The sequence below is a fragment of the Procambarus clarkii genome, chromosome 31, assembly GCF_040958095.1.
Source record: "Procambarus clarkii isolate CNS0578487 chromosome 31, FALCON_Pclarkii_2.0, whole genome shotgun sequence".
NCBI classification, from domain to species: domain Eukaryota; kingdom Metazoa; phylum Arthropoda; class Malacostraca; order Decapoda; family Cambaridae; genus Procambarus; species Procambarus clarkii.
The window spans coordinates 13,954,879-13,975,147 of record NC_091180.1 but is presented as its reverse complement, the minus strand read 5'-3'; the positions used below and the strand labels follow the sequence as shown (position 1 = coordinate 13,975,147).

General features: G+C 44.0%; 1 protein-coding gene across 2 annotated transcripts in view; it reads right to left on the bottom strand.

Annotated features, from left to right (window-relative positions):
* Positions 1-9,789: 9,789 nt before the first annotated feature.
* The window catches only part of LOC123758678 (uncharacterized), an 18,768-nt gene continuing 8,288 nt past the window's right edge, over positions 9,790-20,269 (bottom strand). For both annotated transcript variants that reach the window (XM_069334358.1, XM_069334359.1), the window contains 4 exons: positions 19,315-19,490; positions 17,835-18,003; positions 12,192-12,342; positions 9,790-11,857 (listed from right to left, as the gene is read on the bottom strand). In XM_069334358.1, coding sequence (XP_069190459.1) covers positions 9,941-11,857; positions 12,192-12,342; positions 17,835-18,003; positions 19,315-19,490 — 2,413 coding nt within the window. In that variant the 3' untranslated portion in view covers positions 9,790-9,940. The remainder of the gene's footprint in view (positions 11,858-12,191; positions 12,343-17,834; positions 18,004-19,314; positions 19,491-20,269) is intronic.

Genomic DNA, 20,269 nt, shown 5'->3' with positions numbered 1-20,269 from the left:
TGGTAGTGGACCCCCACACCCATCCTGTGGGTGGTAGTGGATCCACTCACCCATCCTGTGGGTGGTAGTCGACCCCACACCCATCCTGTGGGTGGTAGTCGACCCCACACCCATCCTGTGGGTGGTAGTCGACCCCACACCCATCCTTTGGGTGGTAGCCGACCCCACACCCATCCTGTGGGTCGTAGTCGACCCCCACACCTATCCTTTGGGTGGTAGTGGACCCCCCACACCCTTCCTGTGGGTAGTAGTCGACCTCACACCCATCCTGTGGGTGGTAGTCGACCCCACACCCATCCTGTGGGTGGTAGTCGACCCCACACCCATCCTGTGGGTGGTAGTCGACCCCACACCCATCCTGTGGGTGGTAGTCGACCCCACACCCATCCTGTGGGTAGTAGTGGACCCCCACACCCATCCTGTGGGTGGTAGTCGACCCCACACCCATCCTGTGGGTGGTAGTGGACCCCACACCCATCCTGTGGGTGGTAGTGGACCCCCACACCCATCCTGTGTGTGGTAGTAGACCCCACACCCATCGTGTGGGTGGTAGTTTACCCCCACACCAACCCTTTGGGTGGTAGTCGGCCCCACACCCATCCTGTGGGTGGAAGTCGACCCCACACCCATCCTGTGGGTGGTAGTGGACCTCCACACCCATCCTGTGGGTGGTAGTCGACCCCACACCCATCCTGTGTGTGGTAGTGGACCCCCACACCCATCCTGTGGGTGGTAGTGGACCCCACACCCATCCTGTGGGTGGTAGTTTACCCCCACACCCATCCTGTGGGTGGTAGTTTACCGCCACACCCATCCTGTGGGTGGTAGTTTACCGCCACACCCATCCTGTGGGTGGTAGTGGAACCCCACACCCATCTTGTGGGTGGTAGTGGAACCCCACACCCATCTTGTGGGTGGTAGTGGAACCCCACACCCATCTTGTGGGTGGTAGTGGTCCCCCACACCCATCTTGTGGGTGGTAGTGGAACCCCACACCCATCTTGTGGGTGGTAGTGGACCCCCACACCCATCTTGTGGGTGGTAGTGGAACCCCACACCCATCTTGTGGGTGGTAGTGGAACCCCACACCCATCCTGTGGGTGGTAGTGGACCCCCACACCCATCTTGTGGGTGGTAGTGGAACCCCACACCCATCTTGTGGGTGGTAGTGGAACCCCCACACCCATCTTGTGGGTGGTAGTGGAACCCCACACCCATCTTGTGGGTGGTAGTGGAACCCCACACCCATCCTGTGGGTGGTAGTCGACCCCACACCCATCCTGTGGGTGATATTTTCTATGCACTGAACGTTTTTCTTATGTACTTTGTTGATGAAGACTGGGTATTTAAGATGGTTAGTGATGAAGGGAAAGTCTTGAAGGAGAGGGAAGATAATGAAGGTTAGGGAAGGTGGTGAAGGGTAGGGAAGGTGGTGAAGGGTAGGGAAGGTGGTGAAGGGTAGGGAAGGTGGTGAAGGGTAGGGAAGGTGGTGAAGGGTAGGGAAGGTGGTGAAGGGTAGGGAAGGTGGTGAAGGGTAGGGAAGATAATGAAGGTTAGGGAAGGTGGTGAAGGGTAGGGAAGGTGGTGAAGGGTAGGGAAGGTGGTGAAGGATAGGGAAGGTGGTGAAGGGTAGGGAAGGTGGTGAAGGGTAGGGAAGGTGGTGAAGGATAGGGAAGGTGGTGAAGGGTAGGGAAGGTGGTGAAGGGTAGGGAAGGTGGTGAAGGGTAGGGAAGGTGGTGAAGGATAGGGAAGGTGGTGAAGGGTTGGGAAGGTGGTGAAGGGTAGGGAAGGTGGTGAAGGGTAGGGAAGGTGGTGAAGGGTAGGGAAGGTGGTGAAGGATAGGGAAGGTGGTGAAGGGTTGGGAAGGTGGTGAAGGGTAGGGAAGGTGTGAAGGGTAGAGAAGGTGGTGAAGGGTAGGGAAGGTGGTGAAGGGTAGGGAAGGTGTGAAGGGTAGAGAAGGTAGTGATGATGATTGAAAATGTTGAGGCGGTGCCGTGAAGTGGTTACAGTGATGAAGATGGTGTGTACTAAAGATGTGGCCTCAGTGACCCCGGACAACGCCGGGTTACTGCCCTCTGGTGGCCTATACTTGTATGGATATTGAATAAGGCACATGGCCTTCCAATGTCTCTTAAAGGTCATCTTTCGACAAAGATACATGTTCGTATTATAGACAAAATAGCGTCTGTGAGCTGCTGGCACCATTAGCCTGACTGATCAGATCATCAGTCAATATTCCTGGTAAAAAATGGGACCAATAGAACAAAAAATGGGACCAATAGAACAAAAAATGGGACCAATAGAACAATGGTCCTTGGAAGAAATTCAAGTCTCAAATATTTGTCGAGAGGGGTAGTTATTGGGGGAGTGGTGGGGAGGGGGAAGGTAGGGGAGGGTTGAATGGTTAAGGGAGGGGTTTGGAAGGACCACTTCCCACCCCCCCTCTCCATCCCTCCCCTGCACCCCCTTTTACCTTACGAAATCAGTTCAGATTCCGCCAAAACAGAACTTTTGATCCAGTTATTGACAAGGTTGTCAGTCCGACTCAATGTTAGTCAATGTAAACTCAGACCTCTGGGGCCAGATTCACGAAGCAGTTACGCAAACACTATATGAACCTGTACATCTTTTCTCAATCTTTGGCGGTTTTGTTTACAATTATTAAACAGTTAATGAGCTCGGAAGCACCAGGAGGCTGTTTATAACAATAACAACAGTTGATTGGCAAGTTTTCATGTTTGTAAACTGTTTAATAAATGTAACCAAAACCGTCAAAGATTGAGGAAAGATGTACACGTTCGTAAGTGCTTGCGTAACTGCTTCGTGAATCTGGCCCCTGGTGTTCAACCAAGCCTCGCAACCTTCCAATTACAAATTCACCTAAAAATATAAACTCGATAAAAATGGTAAAGATGTTTTTATCTGCTTTTAATAATGATAAATTTATTAAATTTATCAGATTTATCTGATAAATAATGAGCTAAAGCTAACACGGTGACTTTAAAATCTATCAATTCTGTTTATACTATATTTCTGTGGCATACCTTTAGCTAGTTCCAAGATTTGTTTCTATACCTGAAGTCTGATCTGAAGCCAGGCTGCCATGGTGATTTGTTGATCCATACGACTGTTGCTGGTTGAGGTCTGCACTCATATCGATGGTCACAACTTAGCTGTTCAAACATTAGCATTATAGACCACCTCTCTAAGACGCCACCCTTTGTTTTCTAACAATATTAGTCTCGGGTATACGGTATACACTATCAAGAATTAAAGATCAATAATTGCAGTCAAGACAATCTCCGGGCTCGCCATAGCCCGTGCTACCTGGAACTTTTTGTTCTAGGAAGCGAATCTTAAACAACAGTAGTTAAGACAAGAGAACTTGAATCAGACACGATAATTACCATATTTATCAAAAACTGCCGCCAAGAACAGCAGCGTAGTATCGTCTGTGTCTGTCTGTTAGCCACTGAAATAGAAGTCCACTACGGGCTCACCATAGCCCGTGCTACTTGGAACTTTTTGTACCAGGTAGCGAATCTTAAACAACAACATGTTAGCCACTAGACCAATGTACATAGAGGATAAAGCAAACAAACTTTTCTTCATCTTTTAAATCATTTATTGTTTGCAACTTGTATCTATCTTACACTTATGAGGACATAAGTCTCTGTAGGAATGGTTTTAATAAGTTGGTCATTTTTTTTTTTTTTGGATCGGCATGTTTGATGGGGATTGGTCTGTCATCTTGCTTGCTCTCTTCCCACACCCTGGCCACACCTCTGGCCACACCCACCAGTACCCTGGGCTACTCTGGCTACACCCTTGCCCCCTCACCTGTGGCTACACCCTTGCCCCCTCACCTGTGGCTACACCCTTGCCCCCTCACCTGTGGCTACACCCTTGCCCCCTCACCTGTGGCTACACCCTTGCCCCCTCACCTGTGGCTACACCCTTGCCCCCTCACCTGTGGCTACACCCTTGCCCCCTCACCTGTGGCTACACCCTTACCCCCTCACCTGTGGCTACACCCTTGCCCCCTCACCTGTGGCTACACCCTTGCCCCCTCACCTGTGGCTACACCCTTGCCCCCTCACCTGTGGCTACACCCTTGCCCCCTCACCTGTGGCTACACCCTTGCCCCCTCACCTGTGGCTACACCCTTGCCCCCTCACCTGTGGCTACACCCTTACCCCCTCACCTGTGGCTACACCCTTGCCCCCTCACCTGTGGCTACACAACCATCACCCTCCCCCTAGCCTGTCCCCCATCACCCCCCTTCTCGAAAAACATAATTACCATATTTAATTAGCACACACACACACACACACACTAATTGTGTGGAGCCGGTGGCTGTGTGGATTACGCTGGACACGTAATTCTGTGATCCGGGTTCGATTCCCGGCGCCGGCGAGAAACAAAAATAGGCAGAGTTTCTTTCACCCTGATGCTCCTGTTACCTAGCAGTAAATAGGTATCTGGGAGTTAAGACAGCTCTTGTGGGTTGCTTCCTGTGTGTGTGTGTGTGTGTGTGTGTGTGTGTGTGTGTGTGTGTGTGTGTGTGTGTGTGTGTGTGTGTGTGTGTGTGTGTGTGATACTGCGTGTGTGTGTGTGTGTGTGTGTGTGTGTGTGTGCGTGTGTGTGTGTGTGTGTGTGTGTGTGTGTGTGTGTGTGTGTGTGTGTGTGTGTGTGTGTGTGTGTTTGAAAAAATATATATTAGTAACAGTTGATTGACAGTTGAGAGGCGGGCCGAAAAAGCAGAGCTCAACCCCCGCAAGCACAACTAGGTGAGTACAAACACACACACACACACACACACAGTATCACTAACAAGTCTTCCCTGTAAACTAACTTTCGCCTCCAAACACCAGCACGGTCTTGGGGAAACAAAAATCTTCCTTGACAAACTTACTGGAGTTCTACAATAAGATAAATCAAACGAGAAGGATGGGTATACTGCATTTTCCTCGACTACCAGATTTTATTTGATACTGTCCCGCACAAGAGACTCCAACTTGAGCTAGAGAAGCTGGCTGGCCCATCGGGAAGAGCGATAAACTTGCTAAGGGAGTAAGGAAGGAATCAGAGGGTCACAATGAGAACAGAGATATATCAGATTGGAGAGGTAACGAGTGGAGTGCCACAAGGGTTAGTGCTGAGGGACCAACCTGTTTCTTATAATATATATATATATATATATATATATATATATATATATATATATATATATATATATATATATATATATATATATGGCAAAGACCTGACAGCAAAATGGCTCCTTCATATCCAAGTTTGTGGCAATGCAAATCTTGCAAGAAGAGCCGGAACAGAGGAACACTGCGATACTCTGCAAACTAATTCTGAACACTCCAGAAGCGCCAAGAAAAAAAATGGCTGCTAGAACTTAACTCTGCCAAATGCAAAGTTATGGGGAGTGGAACAGGAGTGAGACGACCAGTACAGCGGAATAAGATGAAGTGGAGGCATTCTTGCAAGGAGGAAGACTGGGAACTGGGCCCCCCCAAGTACAGCGTCAAGATAACACGCACACATAACAAGAATATCTACAGCAACAACCCTGTTGAAGTATAAATTGTCATCCACACGTCCGTGTAAATAAACATTCCACTCACCACCTTATTACGACTACTCATAGCCCATTCGATAGAGCTTCAGCCTCACGAGCGTGGGGTCCAGGGTTCGAGACCCATATATATATATATATGGGTCTCTCACACCCACCCACTCTCACCCACATCTCTTTTTCCATTCACCCCCAGGTGAATGGAAACCTGGAGAAGGTTCTGGGAGTTCTTATGCTTCCCAAGCCCAGCCTGAGGCCAGGCCACACCATCCATGCATCCTTCAGAAGTAGTAAGTAATTATCAAAAGAAGGCACCAAACCGGGAGCATCCTTCAGAAACTTCACACAAAAACGGCTTTTCAGACCCAATACACAACCTACGTGAGACCCACACTCCCTGCACATGGAGCCTCGGCATGAAACCCTCGTCTGGAATAGTCAAAACCAGTCAAAACTAGATAAAACTAGATAAAAACCAAAGATATGCAACAAAACTCATTCTTGAGCCGAAGGGTTTTGAGTTGCGAAGAAAGAATGAGAGAATTGAACCTTACCACACGAGAGGAGATATATGGAAGACATGATAACGACTTACAAGATCCTCGGAGAACGTGACCAAGTACAAACAGCAGCATTGTTCTGGAACGTGGAAGCACAGATGGAAACTAGATATAAATGTGTTCCAGATATGTCAGAAAGAACGCTTTCAGTGTTAAAGCAGAGAATAAATATAAATGGAGAGGTAGACGTATTGTGGAAGAGGTTGGACAAAAGAGCCTTTGAAGGAAACTTAGTATGAAATATTTAATGTAAATATGATTAAAAAAAATGAGGAATGAGTTATGACATTAATCATAGAATGGTCAGAAGGCGGGGCCAGGAGCCGTGTTTATCCCTGCAAGCACTTCTAGGCGAGTGCGCGCGCACACGCACACGCACACACACACACACACACACACACACACACACACACAGGGGGGACATGATCACCACATTCAAGATCCTCAAGGGAATTGACAGGGTTGATAAAGACAGGCTGTTCAACACAAGGGGCACACGCACTAGGGGACACAGGTGGAAACTGAGTGCCCAAATGAGCCACAGAGATATTAGAAAGAACTTTTTTAGTGTCAGAGTGGTTGACAAATGGAATGCATTAGGAAGTGATGTGGTGGAGGCTGACTCCATACACAGTTTCAAGTGTAGATATGATAGAGCCCAATAGGCTCAGGAACCTGTACACCTGTTGATTGACAGTTGAGAGGCGGGACCAAAGAGCCAGAGCTCAACCCCCGCAAGCACAACTAGGTGAGTACAACTAGGTGAGTATACAACCTCGTCTTAGAAGCCTCGCGGCTGAGTGGACAGCGCTTGGGGGTCGTAGTCCTAATGGCCCGGGTTCGATTCCTGGCAGAGGCAGAAAAAAAATCCTAGACTTTATTTCATCCCTGATGCACCTGTTCCCCTAGCGGTAAATAGGTACCTGGGGATTAGACGGCTGCTACCGGCTGCTTCCTAGGGATGTGCGCGCGTATGTGTTAGAGAGAAATATATGTAGTATACATAATAGAGGAAAACAGATGAGTTAGAAAGGCCGGGTCCAAGAGCTAATAGCTCGATTCTGCAGACACAAATAGTAAATACAAATAGCGCACGCGCACACACACACACACACACACACACACACACGAATGATTCAAGTGATGAAGCAATCTTGACTGGCTCATCTTGACCCACCTCAGCTGTACTCAACCCCTCATGATGGTAAGACCAATAAGCAGATATATATTGAGCAAAGATCAACACAGGGAGCCGGTGGCTGAGCGGACAGAACACTGGACGCGTGACCTTGTGGTCCCGGGTTCGATCCCGGGCGCCGGCGAGAAACGATGGGCAGAGTTTCTTTCATCCTGATGCCCGTTACCTAGCAGTAAAATAGGTACCTGGGTGTTAGTCAGCTGTCACGGGCTGCTTCCTGGGGGGTGGAGGCCTGGTCGAGGACCGGGCCGCGGGGACACTAAAGCTCCGAAATAATCTCAAGATAACCTCAAGAAGATAACATGACACAGAGCAAGCAAGACTCTGATCTTCCCCACCCACTTGCCTTTTTTCAATATTGAAAATTAGCTATAGAAACCATAAATGTAAACAAAAAAAAATCCATTTTGACATACAGTTTATGACATCACAGCAATAAGGGACATGTTTTTAAAAGTAACCAAAAACTAGTCTTCCTAAAAAAAAAACAAAAAAAACAAAAAAAAATCTTGACAATTAATTGCGTTCCCTCTAAGTACTCCCTTGTGCTAAGGACAAGGAAATCTTAATAGGAATTGAGGCATCTCAGATTACCGGAAGGGGGTAGGAAGGAGGACAAGTCTGTAAAGTACCATAACCTTCCCGTCTTCCGGTACTTCGGAACACAACACACTACAGCAAATGCGTTCATCCTATGGTCTCACAGGCGTGCGTATTGCGTCACGTTCTTCAATCCTACTTGGCACACGTTCACTACTCAAACAGGTTAAGAGATCAAAGCCTTGTTGATCTAAGGTCGCCTGCATAACACTAAGTAACGGGGAAAAAAGAAAGATTAGTCATTTGGAAAGTAAAGCACAGAGGTGAACGATAACAAGAGCCAAAATGTACGTCATTTGGCATCGTTCAAAAAGCAATATATATGGAATAATTTTCTCTTAAAAATTAGCATACACTGTGCTGTACAATTGATAAAAAGAAAACAAAAATCACCTGGCTTGAACTTAATCTACTCAACTTGTAAATTACAAAAAAAAAAAATTGAACTAAACATAGCAATTACAACGACACTTACATTGTTTCCTTATTTAAAGCATAAAAACAAACAAAAAACCGATGCATAATAATTTTCGCATCCATGACTTGTTGGCGTAAATAACAAATAAAAAAAAAAAAATTCGGATACAAGGTCCATTTAAACTGATTGTAAAGAGCAATTGTCATCACTAGTTTGTACTTCTACAGTCAGGTTTGACACTCCTTATTAACAGTCAACACTGCCACGTCAAGCACAGTCAGGGTTGACACTCTTGCTAACAGTCAACACTGCCACGTCAATCAAAACAGATCAACAGCTCAGGGTTCCTGTACACAGCTCCCAGAGGAGAGAGGTAAGCTCACTTCATCTCTGCGTGACTTAAACAAAAAACTAACTTGAATTTCTTATATTATTTCCACAAAAGCTTTAAAACAAGCTTTACATTCTGAAGTGGTTTCCAGACTAATTTGAAGAAAACAAAAAATAGTAGTTTTCAGCTACACAAAAATGAGCAAATTCTTGGTAGTTTTCAGACAAGTTTGGTAAGAGAAAACAAAGTTTTGATCGTGATAGGGCAAACACGACTATAAACATGACAAGAAACACAAAACTTCACACAGGAGAGAACAATATTTGTCTTATACGATAATCTATGTATAAGAACCCCTGCATTATAGAAACTTTTTAAGACATGGGTGACCAGATGTCTTTTTCCACATAGGTTCTCCACCATGACGAGCAGCGCTAATCTCTCCTCAATTGGTAAGACATTTTTAAACATCAAGTTATGCCACAATTTGGAACTTTTTGACAAAATTGAGTCATACCTAACCGAGCTGCCATGGCTCAAGTGTATGCAGATTACACACAAATGGTCACAAGGTATGCACTATAATTTCACATTTCAAGCATATTCTCATTAATAAATATGAACATACAAAATTTGGTGCTACTTGCATTATGAAAATACAATATATATATATTCAGCATAGTAATCAAACTCCAGCTAATTCAACTAACATTTTTAACTTCAGTTTGAAGATTATCGTCTATATTCACAGCAAGCCGTTAGGAAAACCACGTGGTCACGTCTCCCTATTTAAATGCAGATTTGCCCGACACTGCCAGAAAACTAGTTTCTGGTACTGTAACGGGTGTACTGTACTAGGTGTACTGTTTTAAAACAGCCAACTTACACATGGCCGTTTCCGAAATACACAGACCTTTGACTGCTTCCACAAAATGTCTGTGAATGCCAATTTATGCATGTAGGAAATGCACAACAAACCATTGCCCGAAAGAATATGAGAAATATATCTTCATCACACTGGAAGGCTTGTTAATCACAAGAGCCAGCCTAATAGAACGTCTCCTCACTCTGGCTGCTCAACCTCTCGCACAACAATGGATAACCATAGCAACATGGGTATACTGTAGTCTCAACGCACTCGCGTAAACTCAAATATTCTCCGTGTCTGAGTCGCTATAAATCTCCTTGTTCTATCCTTTTCACTGTTTTGAGGCATCAACCAAAAATGGCTTCATCTTCTCTCTCACACTTCAGTGCCATCTGGACCTTCATCTTGAAAGCCTCGGCCGCTGTCACCCCCAAGGGAAGCTTTCCTTGAATCACTAGCGGTTGAGGACACCGAGAGTCGTTTGCCACTGGGTTTTGGAGGTGGTTTCGGAGGTACTTTCTTACCTGAAGTGGCCATGATGACGGGGCCTCCTGAGGACGCTACGCTCATCTCACTCTTGTTTAAGTCATTCTTGCCACATACAGAATTGTTATTGTTGTTGTATTGAGAAGAGGAGTCTAAAGTCGACTCATTGCTGGAACCCAGTGGGGTTTTGGTTGAGGCGTGGCCACCAACAGGGGGCTGATGTGGGGAATGGTGTTGAGGAGACACAGAAACAACAGGAGAGGCAGTACGGTAGGCAGGCGAGGCAGTGCGTACCGTACTAGCATTGGACGGTGTTGGAGAGTGGGCAGCCAGTCGCGTACGCGCAGCCAAGTGAGCCGATGGGGCCTCCCGCTGAGGAAGACTCAGACCACTACCTGCTTCAAATAAGTTGGGCGTTGAACGAGGCAGTGTAGAACTTTGATTCCGTGTGTGTAGGCGGCCTGACTGGGTACTTTGGCTGACTGGAGTGTAATATGGGGGCAGTGAAGGTGGCGAGTTTGGAGACTGAGGGGTACGAGGTGTAAACGGTTCCACAGCACGTAGGGCCGGCCGAGTGAGATCAGTGCGAGACGTGCCATCTGCCGTGGTGCGAGGTCCTAGTGTGTCGTAGATTGGGTCAAAGCGAACCACTTTCCCATCCTCACTTGCTGGAGGTGGCGATGAGGCGGTCTCTGGTTCGACAGAAGAGGTGCCAGCCCACGATGGAGAGCGGTGCCTCCGGGGAAGAGTCACGTATCCAGGCCGTGGCTGCACGGGGTGAGGAGACACGTAGGCCACTGGATACTGAGAAAACTCTGCAGGATTAACGTAACTGTAGCGCCATTCACCAGGCATCGTGAACTGTGGTGTTACCAGCGAATGGTATGAAAGCTGTGTTGGTGAGACTGCTCTGTGGCGTGCCATGTCCAGCAAATCTGGATAATGAGCCATGTAGTCGTTGAGAACGTTTTGTGAAGGTGTAGCCGTGGTGTCTAGATTCAAGGTAGTGTCTTGAGAAGGGAGATCGTCATCCTCTTCCTCCAAGGTGGCCAGCGGGATGCGGTGAGAGGCAGGACCAGCTTCAGGGTAGTCAACTTCATCATAGCTTCTGTGGGCACCTCCATCACGGATGGCCGTTAACTCCACATCTGTCTGTGGAATTTTCTCATATTTCCGTGGTGGCTTTTCAACAGGGTTAACAATCATCACATTTTTATGCTCTATGTGATTTCCTCCAGCTACACCATTTACTTTAGGCCTTGGCTTTGACTCGTGGTGCCTGCGCTTTTTCACACAGCAACAAATTAACAAAATAATCAGGATTAACAACAACAGACCACCTGACACTATGGCAATGATCATGTAAAGTTCAAGGCCAGTTTTGGGAGAAACAGCCCCAGGTATTGTTGGAGAGGCTGGCACTAGGGATACGTTTTGTTCTATTAATCCGGCCAAGTTATCTGCCACACAGGTATAGTAGGTAAAGTCATGATCTGTGACATGCGGGACTGTGAGGCGCGTCCACCGGACGTTGTCCTCGACGATCTCCTTCACTACGTACCTCTGCTCCGGGTGGGAGAAGGGTATAATGGACATATTGGTCAAGACTCTTCCGTGGAGCACCCACTTTAACTGAGGCAGCGGGTCTCCTGAAGCATGACACGTCAAGGAAGCATTCTGTCCGAGAGCTGCAGGAATCTGCGGTTGAGGAACAATCAACTCCGGCCGGCAGGCTAAATCGACATCTGAGAGCGTCTCCCACTTGCGGCCCGAGACTCTCTCTGGTGAGCTGCACGTCACGTGTGTCTGTGGAAGAAATAAATACCAGTTAGAATCATAGACTATATGTGATCAACTTCGGTTTATTGTGATCAATTTATGCTAAGTATAATTATCAAAAGAAGGCACGAAGCCTCCAGTGTAGAGACTATGTAGTAATAAAGTCTAAATAAACATAAAAAACACTATTGATTGAGACTTAGATAATAACATTTCATTTACTTGGGCCACTGGAGCCTCAAACCCAAAACCACAAAAAGCGGTAGACTGGTTGGTAAAACTACAGTCTTCCGCTTTTGTAGTTAACTTAGTATGATGACAACAGCCACATTGTTCCGCAGGAGCAGTAGCCAGAACACACCTGGAGGAGAGCCTTGTCCTTCACCCAGTTGACGAGGTTCTTCAAGCGACAGTCACATTCCCACAGGTTGTCGTGAAGCTCCAGCTCTACCAGCTTGGTGTTGTTGAGAAACAGTTGTGGTTGTAGCAGCTGCAGCTGGTTACCAGACAACCTGCATAACACAACCACTAATAACTAAGCTGGTAACCTTACAATGACCCACCCAAAAAAAAAAAAAAATTAAATCAGACAATTTTTGCTATGCATAGTGAAATCCTAAATGCATGAAATATTTGACAAAATATTGTAGCTATACAATGGGATCACATCTGCGTACCTGAATTCCTCATGCACACACTACTAACAAGTAGCTCTGGTTGAGGTGCTTCATATTTTTAGCTCATCGTGGTCCAGTCGGTAGTGCGTGTGCCTGAGGATTCAGATACTTGGGTTCGATCCCATCAAATAAGTTCAACATTGTTTCATGTTGAAATATTCTTTCTTCGAGAAAAAAAATGTTTCAACACGGAATGTCCAGCTTTTCACATAAGAGGTATCAGGCGAATAAAACCGATAGGCCACCTCTATGAAAACAGCCTCAACTCTATCAACCAGGATGATTTTTTTTTTTTGCAAGAGGAGGAGGAGAAAAGTGGCTAAAAAAAAGTCCAGACTCTACCACCATCTCGATCAAATGCTGGGGAGGACGCAAACACAGTGGCTTCCTTACCAGAGCCTCATATACAGTATTACCACCAAGTAAAGCATCCAGCACTTCCACAAACACAATAAAAAAAATTATTTGCCAACATCCAGGGTATAAAAACACGCAAATCTAACAAAGTTAATTTTATAGATGGTCTCCTGCATAAGGCAAATGGGCTCCTACATGAGGAAAATGCAGTGTTTGCAGCCCTGACGGAAACCCACACAAAGGACTTCCATGATGGTGAAATATGGATCTCAGAGTACAATCTTTTCGGATGTGACAGGAAACACCGGCTTCAGGGTGGGGTCAGCCTCTACATCAAAGACACACTCATCTGTACTGAGCTGCTAAACTCCTCAAATGATATGGTGGAAGTGCTGATAATCAAAATAGAGATCTTAAATGTAGTTATTGTCCTTGTATGTAAGTCACCTGAGGCAAATCCTCAGCATTGTAAAGACTAACTAATGAAAATAGAACACTGCTTGGAAAACCTCATAAATCTAACCCCGATCATCATCCTGCTTGGGGACTTCAACCTACGGCACCTGAAATGGAAGACCCTAGCTAATATAGTTATATCAGAAAGAATACCAGGCAGTAGCCTAAATAAACAGTCACATGCAAATGACCTGCGACGGATTTGCCTTAAACCAGCAAATAGTAGAACTAGAAAGGAGAACACGTTGGCCCTCATTTTCACTAATAATGGTGATGAATTGATCAGTAACAATGATTACAAATACCTGTTACTCAGATCACAACCTAATTGAAGTTCTAACAAGCATGGGGAATAGACCTGCACAACCAGTCCCGAATCCCAGAAGAGGCGAATTCAGCAAATTCAAGTACAATAATATACATAGAAACTGGGAGCAAATAAACCAAGACCTCAAAGAAATAAACTGGGAGGAACAACTAGAAAATGTAAACCTGAACCAGTGCCTGGAAAAAATAAGCTCAATAGCACTAGAAATATGTTCAAACCCGCATACCCCTAAGAAAAAAAAGGAAGAGATGCAGATTGAGGGAACGTCGTTCCTCCCTATATAGGCGAAGAAAATGAATCGCGGAACAACTTGAGAGTCGCACCCTATCTCAAGAACGTCGAAGAAGGTTAGGTAGAGAAATAGAAACAATTGAACGGAAGCTACAAGAATCATACAAAACCCAGGAGAGGCAAAGAAAGCAAAAGGCCATCAGTGAAATAGAGAAATCCGAAATATTTTTTCTCCTATGCAAAATCAAGATAAAAACCACATCTAGTATCGGGCCCCTGCGAAAGAGAGATGGAACTTTCACTGATGACAACAAAGAAATGAGCGAAATTCTGAGGAATCAGTACGACTCTGTTTTCAGCGAGCCACAAAACACACTAAAGATTGATAACCCAAATGAATTTTTCATGGATGTGATGCCAACATCAAACCATATATCAGATGTCACCCTATCCCCACTGGATTTTGAAGAAGCCATATACAGTATGCCTATGCACCAGGCCCGGATTCTTGGAACTCCATATTCATGAAGAACTGTAAAAAAAACACTATCGCAGGCCCTTCACATTCATTGGAGACAAAGCCTAGATACTGGCATTATCCCTGACATACTAAAAACAGCACCACTCCATGAAGGAGGAAATAAGGCATAGGCAAAAAATTACAGACCGATAGCACTAACATCAAACATCATATAATATTTTGAAAGAGTGCTATGAAGTAAGATCACAAAATACATGGAATCACAGCATCTCCATATCCCTGAACAACATGGTTTCAGAACAGGGCGCTCTTGCCTGTCACAGTTGCTGGACCACTATGATATGGCATTAGATGCCATGGAAGACAAACAAAACGCTGATGTAATTTACACAGATTTTGCAAAAGTCTTTGACAAATGTGACCATGGTGTTATTGCACATAAAATGCGTTCAAAAGAAATTACCGGAAAAATAGGCAGATGGATCTATAATTTCCTGACCAACAGAACCTAATGTGTAATAGTCAACAAAATAAAATCCGGACCATCAACCGAGAAGAGCTCAGTCCCCCAGGGTACTGTGCTTGCTCCAGTACTTTTTCTCATCCTCATATCAGACAGACAAGGACACAATCTAGAGTACTGTATCGTCCTTTGCAGATGACAATTAGGATTTTTATGAGGGTAGACAACATAGAGTACACGGCAAACCTCCAATCAGATGTAAATCAGGTCTTTCTATGGGCTACAGAAAATAATATGGTGTTTAACGAAGATAAGTTCCAGCTCATGCGCCACGGAAAAAAATGAAAATATAATAACGGAAACCACGTACAAAACTCAGTCAAATCATAACATAGAACGAAAAGGCAATGTAAAGGATCTGGGAGTACTCATGTCGGAAGACCTTACCTTTAAAGAACACAATAAAGTAGCCGTCACAACTGCAAGAAAAAATGACAGGTTGGATAACAAGAACCTTTCATACTAGAGATGCTATACCGATGATGATACTCTTCAAGACGCTTGTGCTCTCTAGAGTGGAGTACTGCTGCACAATGACAGCCCCTTTCAAAGCTGGAGAAATTGCTGACCTGGAGAGCGTGCAGAGATCCTTTACTGCTAGAATCCACTCAGTAAAACATCTAAACTATTGGGACCGACTAAAGAGCCTAAAACTGTACTCCCTTGAGCGCAGGCGGGAGAGATACATAATAATTTACAGGTTGATTATCACACCCATTAAGATAACTTTAAAAATTATTAATTACTTACGAATATGTCATTATTAATTAGGTATTAATTTATTTTCTATTATTAATTACATTATCTATTATAAATTCAATTATTGTATTATAAAAAAACATTAAATCTGAATTACCCTATTTATCTATAAATAAGATAAATAGATAAAAATGTAAATGTTCGTTTGTTCAAAATGGCTAATCTCCAAAAGTTCTTCACCGATTGCTTTGAAATTTTCACACAACGTTCCATTCGCATCCGAGCGGGTTTTTATATACACATTATATAGATGTCACGTCTGTGACGGGGAAAAACATGTTTAAAAAAAACTTTTGTGTGTGTTTTTCATGCGAGGAAAATCTTCGAAACCTCCTTACCGATTGCTTTGAAATTTTGACACAACATTGCATTCGAATAGATGCGTGTTTTTATATACCTACTTTATACATGCCTCACCTGTGACAGGAAAAAACGTGCTTTAAAAAAATAACGTGCCATCTGTTGGACGTAAGGCTAACACACACTGTAATTTCCGAAAGTTCTTCCCCGATTGCTTTGAAATTTCGACACCATGTTCCATTTGAATACACACGTGTTTTTATATACCTACAATATGGATGCTAAATCTGTGACAGGTAAAAACATTTTTTTTTAAACAGCGCCATCTGTTGCACGTAATAGCAACACACACTATATTAAATATGTTACGATTCCATTTCTATGTATTCAGTTGCATTGATAAATTGAATTTTCATAGATTTTGATTTATTTTCATTATGATTTAGTTATTTTGTGTGACACTGAATTGGAATTGAACTGTGTTGATTACCATACTGTTCATTTTGTAAGTATAAGTATAGATGCCACACCTGTGACAGGTAAAAACATTTTTTTTTAAGAAATAGCAACATTTGTTGCACGTAAGAGCAACAAACGCTATACTAAATGTGTTACAATTCCATTTCAGTGTTTCCAATTGCATTGATAAATAGAATTTTCATAGATTTCAATTTACTTTCATTTTGATTTAATTAATTTGTGTGACATTGCATTGGAATTGAGCTGTGTTGTTTACCATACTGTTCATTTTGTGAGTATTTTTTTTCAGTGTTTTTCATTTCGTTTTTTAACTTTTTCTTATATTTCAGTGATGGGAACATCGATCATTTAATATTCCAAATTTTCTGATGGGAACATTAAATCATTTGGGAATGCATCGGACGAGGAAGTGGGGGATGGTGATGAGGTCGAGGGGACGGGAGTGGGGGGGGGGGATGGTGGGGAGGAAGAGGGGACGGGGGAGTGGGGAATGGTGGGGAGAACTGGGAGACGGGGCAAGGTTGCTGTGGCTCAGCAACGCATGTCCCGGGTTACAGCTAGTTAATATTATTATTTAAGACTTACACAAATTATTAATTTCATAAATTATCTGCGTTAATCATTATATAATTATTAATTGTTTTAATTAATAATTATTCTAATTATAATAAAATTAACTAGTAATTACTTCAAAAGTGATTACATTTATTATATTACATAATTATAGTAATGCAATTAATAAGTCAACTATTCATTATTAATTACATTACCTACTGATTATCAATTCAATTATCACTGTATTATCAACATATTCATTAATTATCCAATATTTACTGCTATATACCTCGTTCACAATACACTAAATGTCATTAAAAAAGCTGAAATATTAGCAAAAACAAATCTATATAACAATTTCAATTTCATAAAATTATTATCCCACTCCATATGCAGAGCAACATTTGAAGTTGCAAAACTAATTACTCAATAATAAGCTAAAGTCATTAACACGAATTAGCCATAATTATTGTCCATGATCATTCAAACATTGACAGGACTGTAAGCAGTCTTATGAAACCAAATTAGCAGACTACAATGAGTTAATGGCTAGTTATACACGAGATGATATTACAAGCATCTCTGTAGCGCAGTGGTGATAGCAATCGGGGGTCACTTTCGTTACGATTCAGAGTTCGATGCTCGAGCAGGATGTCTCCTTTCGTCCTACAAGTTACAGCCATACTAGAGGGCAAGCACAAACGGCCAAATTACCATGTTGTTAACGATTCGCTACCTGGAACAAATAGTTCCAAGTAGCACGGGCTATGGAACCAAAATTACCAGGGAATAGATGTGACAACCGGCGTACCTCCCCCCCCCCCCCCCACCCTCCCCTCCTTCCACCATCAACTTACCGCAGTGAATTGAGGATGGCGAGGTTGGAAAAGGCGAAGTTGTGGATGTAGGATAGACGATTCTCTCGCAGATCCAGCTTGCGCAGGTGAGGGAGCGGTGGAAACTGCACTCCATCTAGCCTGGATAGTTGGTTCATGCTGAGGTCCAACACCCGCAGCTTCTCCAGCCCTGGTACACACACACACATATGACCACATTAAACAATCATGTTATCCAGACATGAGGTCTAGATTCACGAAGCAGCTACGCAAGCACTTACGAACGCTTCCATCTTTCCTCAATCTTTGACGGCTTTGGTTACATTTATTGAACAGTTTACAAGCATGAAAACTTGCCAATCAACTGTTGTTATTGTTATAAACAGCCTCCTGGTGCTTCGGAGCTCATTAACTATTGAATAATTGAAAACAAAGTTGCCAAATATTGAGAAAAGATGGACAAGTTCGTAAGTGCTTGCGTAACTGCTTCGTGAATCTGGCCCCTGGTATATATATATATATATATATATATATATATATATATATATATATATATATATATATATATATATATATATATATATATATATATATATATACACATGATCATATTAAACAATCGTGAGGTATTACTTAATAATCCTAAGTAAAGTAGTAATCACTATAAATATAATATCCACTTTTTCCACTTGGGAAAGACACACACTTGTCAAGTAAGGATAAAATGCTTGTTAGAGGTAAATCAGGATAAAACTACTTAACAGATTTAGGATTTAATATAATTTAGGAGATTTATTATGGTAAATGAGAATTTAATAACGTTTAAGAGGATTTAATAACGTTAAGAGAATTTAATAAAGCTAAGAGGATTTTCATTTGGTCGTGAGAATTAAAAGCCGAATGGATTTCAATTCCTTCCTTCTTTTAAACCACTGCTTTCATTAATTAACATGTATTACCTCTAAATACACTGACTTCACTGTCATTCACTTATTCCCTTAAAGAGGGACTGCTTTCACTGTCAAAGTTCTTTCACCACCCACAACTGCCAGTGGTAGCTACCTTTACCGGTAAAGATATATTGGGGGCAGAGATATAGACCTACCGGTATAAAGATAAAGGCGGGAAAGATAGCCTTCCGGATATGGCCATAGAGTAGAGGGAAGAGATCAGACTTACCGGTAAAGGTATATTGGGGGCAGAGATATAGACCTACCGTTATAGAGATAAAGGCGGGAAAGATAGCCTTCCGGATATGGCCATAGAGTAGAGGGAAGAGCTCAGACTTACCGGTAAAGGTATATTGGGGGCAGAGAGATAGACCTACCGTTATAGAGATAATGGGAAAAAGATATCCTTCCGGTAACGGCCATAGAGGAAAGAGCTCAGACTTACCGGTAAAGGTATATTGGGGGCAGAGATATAGCCCTACCGGTATAAAGATAAAGGCGGGAAAGATATCCTTCCGGTAACGGCCATAGAGGAAAGAGCTCAGACTTACCGGTAAAGGTATGCGGGTGAAGCTTGTCTATGCGATTGCCGCTGAGATCGAGTTCGATCATGATCCGGAGGTCCCTGAAGGCGTCTTTGTGAACGCTTCGGACGTTGTTGTTCTTCAGGTAAAGCTTCTGCAGGTTCACCAGCCCCGCCTTCTTGAACGCGTCCTTCTCCAGGTACCTGTGGAGGAGGAGGAGAGAGAGGGATGGTTGTAGTGAGACCTAAAGCTTCTACACTGGTGGATGTCATGTTAGGGGGGGGGGGGGGTTGTAGACACACTGGAGCCTCTACAACACTGGTGGATGTTAGGGGGTTGTAGACACACCAGAGCCTCTACAACACTGGTGGATGTCATGTTAGGGGGTTGTAGGCACACCAGAGCCTCTACAACACTGGTGGATGTTATGTTAGGGGGGTTGTACACACTGGAGCCTCTACAACACTGGTGGATGTTATGTTAGGGGTTGTAGGCACACCAGAGCCTCTACAACACTGGTGGATGTTATGTTAGGGGGTTGTAGAGACACCAGAGCCTCTACAACACTGGTGGATGTTATGTTAGGGGGTTGTAGGCACACTGGAGCCTCTACAACACTGGTGGATGTTATGTTAGGGGGTTGTGGACACACTGGAGCCTCTACAACACTGGTGGATGTTATGTTAGGGGGGTTGTAGGCACACTGGAGCCTCTACAACACTGGTGGATGTTATGTTAGGGGGGTTGTGGACACACTGGAGCCTCTACAACACTGGTGGATGTTATGTTAGGGGGTTGTGGACACACTGGAGCCTCTACAACACTGGTGGATGTCAAGGCGAGAAAAGAGCCACATAGAATAACACTCAGAGACTAAAAATGAAAAAAAGGGAAAAAAATGACCACCCACCAGGAGACCTGGTCAGAGACCGGGCCGCGGGAGAGACATTGATCCCCGATAGTCAACCCGCAGACTCGTAAC